General features: G+C 38.1%; 1 protein-coding gene across 1 annotated transcript; it reads right to left on the bottom strand.

Moving 5' to 3' along the window:
• Positions 1 to 205: 205 nt before the first annotated feature.
• On the bottom strand, positions 206 to 3,676 carry LOC105570928 (fatty acid synthase-like; the record flags this gene model as incomplete). The annotated part of the gene is made up of 4 exons (XM_012028381.1): positions 206 to 837; positions 1,243 to 1,479; positions 1,820 to 2,760; positions 3,016 to 3,676. Coding segments are annotated over 4 exons (1,941 nt in total), but the record flags the coding sequence as incomplete, so codon positions are not given.
• Positions 3,677 to 3,679: the final 3 nt, after the last annotated feature.

Below are 3,679 nucleotides of genomic sequence, written 5' to 3'. Positions count from 1 at the left end.
ATGCATTAATGTTAACGGTGGAATTTTTGAAAATTTATTATAATATAATTTGTAAAAAATCACTTGAACAATAAATATTAGAAATAGTACGTAGTATTTCTTTATTGTCAGTACTTTTGTAATGGTACATTCAAGTAGCTCTATCTCGGAAACAGTGGGGAATAGGACATATATTCATATGAACATTTTTGCTTAAGATGACCGATACTATCACCTTCCAAAATATTGACCTTTCCTCCTGAATCACCCTGTATATACATATAAGATAATTTCAATGAATAAGTGCCAGGCAATCTCCTCTCAAAAAATTATATTTTCGAAAATATGCATATTGAATTAAAATCCTGTAAGTCAAAATATCGTTATATAATGATTTTATGGCGAGTCACTGTATAGTCATATTGAAGTCATAAAGTTTCAGTGATCAAACTCTGATATTTTCCCGTCATCTTGACGTCACCATTACATCATTTTGACTTTTTGTTCTCCTTGGGGTACACGAATTTCAAGGAACTTCTAGAAATGTTAAGCTTATATAACTTAACAGTTGAGAGGGTAAACTTAAAAAAAGAGTTAAATTATTAACGATAAACGTAATGTAATTTAATTTTCCTGCACCATAGAATGTTTCAGTTACATCGCAACGGTATGCTATTATTTGCAATATTACGGTATATTGTGCTACATAATCATTCTCAAATATAATAGAACTTGTAACACGAATGTTCTTAAATTCTACACTCGCAAGAGACCTGCGATTTTCTTTGCACTTTCTCCCAGCAATATCGTCCTATGATTACCGGTCACCTCTTCTATTCTCACGGGTTCTGTGCAAATCTGAAAAATAATAAAAGGTAAAGTGTACATCTTCCATATGAGTAGTAGGGAGTTAAAATATAATATTGTAGAATTAATAGCCTTTGAACAAAGTTCATATTTACTGACATATAACATTTTTGAATCGAGTCTATGCGATGGATTTTTATTCTTAGAGGCTCATATGCACGTTGTAGATATTATATCAATCATGGGACTTTAATTTTTGGAGGTAGCTATTGTCTTACAAGATGCTCGACGTATTTGATTAAAAGTATACTAAAGCATTACAGTGATTATTTAATTTCAAACTTATAATTTATAATACTGCAACCAGTGTTACAAATTACAAAAAGAAAAACAACATTGGGGCTATTGAAGAAGTTTAATAAAGCAGTGGGAACATAAAGAAGATAAATCTCTCACCCTTGATAAATCGTAATCTTTTTCTAAAGATACAAAGGTCTCTGTAGCTTTAATCAATGTGACCGGTCCTTTGATCTTTTTAGTCGGATTATAGTTTAGAGCAGCTGCTAGTTTCTTGAATAAAAGATGTCCAGCGATCTTTAGATCATTCTGTGTAAACGGCGTGTCGCCTATCACTTCTATCATCTTGTCAAACATCTCCACATTTGATTTACTCTGTTTCAAAATATCGTACGCCTGAAATAAAACAGCGTAGATTGTAAAACAGTTATACATATACGAAGATAACGATTGCAAAAAATAAAGATGTGTAAACATACGAGAATAATCTTAATATACGACTATTAATTACAAGTCAGCTATTCTGCTAAGGCTCTTAAAACAGTACATTTAAGACTATCTTAAATTACATAAAAATAAATTATAATATGATGTCGGCTTTTGAATATAACGTGCTTTACACTTTAAACAGGTACCATATGTGCTTTGAATATGTTTCATTATTCGTGCTTTTCCTTACCTCTTTACTTCATGGTAAAAGACGACAGATAGAATGGATCAGTTCCATGATACTTACTTGTATGAAACTGATGGTATTATTAAATTGTATGCTGAAATATGCCAGTGTTTTCATACACAAGTTGGAAATAATACCCTCTTCCAAGTTATCCAGTCTGCCGACCATTTTAATATGCTGTTGCGTGAATGCCGGTGAACCATCGATTAGACTCAGAACAACCTTCTCTCCAGCAGATTCCAATTGCAGAGTCATTTCGATGGCAACGCAAACTCCAAACGAGTATCCTGCCAAATGGTATGGTCCTTTTTTCTGAAGTTTTCGAACGGTGTTGACATAGAATTCCGCTAACTCCGACAGCGTTTCATGAGGCGCCTGCTCAATGCTCTGCAGACCCCATAACGGCCTCTCGAGTTCACTGGCCACATGGTCTAGCGAGTTAACGAGACCTTCAATACCATGGACGACAAACAACGGTGGTCCGTTGGAATTCTTTGTTTCTAAGCGAACGAGCACCTCTTTAGGCAGTACCTCGTTGTTCGGCCACTGCATCCGTAGCATGTCGGACGATACATTTGTGTCTACACTCGTGGCCGCGTTCACCGAGAAAGATTGCTGCTGTTTCATTATCTCACTGGTCGAAGATAATTCTTGCAGTTTGACAAAAGTAATGGCACGAATATCACGGGTCGACAGCAGGATGTCAAAGCTCCTCTCGAGAATCTGTTTGATTTCTGTACTCATCAGCGAGTCCATACCCAGGTCGGCCAAACTATCGTTGGGATTGATCGAATTAATATCTTTGATGCCTAGAATATTGGCAATTGTTGCGATGAAGTTGGACTTGCTGCTGTCATCGGATGCAGATTTATGTTTCTCAGCTAACACTGAGGAAACCAGCACCGGGTGCGGTTGTTGAAGGAATATATCCATCGTCGTGAGGCAACTTGACATGTCTTGTTGTGCAGTGCCACGCAGCACAATGTCGTCTCCCATCGTTTCTAAAGAAATGACAATATCGTAATAAAGAAAATGCGATTGCGAAATGTACAAAGTATTCAAACCGTAAATCTAGAAATAGTATGCAAATTGTGCGTACGTACATTTATTAATATTATCTCATATAATCGTGTTCAAAAGGGCACAAACTTAAAGGCATCAGTCAAGATTGAGTTTACAAACCAAAGAAAAAATAAGTAAAGATTTGGAAAAGTTCCGATCCGTTGATTCTGATCTAAAAACGTTACATGAATTACCAATTAGTACGCCAACATCGTTGATGGCACCCCATTGTATGGCGACACCGGGTAAACCATTTGCCTGCCTCTTCTCCATCAGTCTCTCTATGGTCGAATTCGCGAAACCGTAATTGGTTTGACCAATATTGCCGAGACCGGACACCTTGGACGAAAATACCACAAAGTAATCTAGCGCCGGGCAGAGTTTTCTTGACACTGCATCTAAACTCTTTGTTATATCGATTTTTGGCAAAGTGACCGTTTTAAAATCGGCTTCCTTCAGATTTTCGATTAGGGCATCGTGAAGTACAATCGCCAGATTGAATATACCGCCTACTGGAGCTAGACGATTGCTTTCCTGGATTAAGTGCTCGGCACCCAACAACGTCGTAGCATCCGACGTAGAGATCACGACTTTTGCGCCGCCCTCGCGCCAGCGACGCACACACAATGCTTGGTAACCGGTGCGAATACCTGTGCGCGATACGAGAATGATAAATTTGGCGCCGCGGGCGATCATCCAGTTGACTAATTCTAAACCGAATCCACCGAGACCGCCGACCAGGACGTATGATTTTTCCGGATTGAAATAAGTACGTGGGATAGCGGACACTGTCTTTAGCGCTGGCGATACACGCTTCTCTGGTTCCTCATCACGGATCTTCAGCAGCACTTTGCCGAC

This window comes from Vollenhovia emeryi, unplaced genomic scaffold (genome assembly GCF_000949405.1).
Source record: "Vollenhovia emeryi isolate VEMERY1.0 unplaced genomic scaffold, V.emery_V1.0 DF941546.1, whole genome shotgun sequence".
Lineage (NCBI taxonomy): Eukaryota > Metazoa > Arthropoda > Insecta > Hymenoptera > Formicidae > Vollenhovia > Vollenhovia emeryi.
Note: the sequence above shows the minus strand (reverse complement) of the source record. Positions and strands in the feature narration are given on the sequence as shown.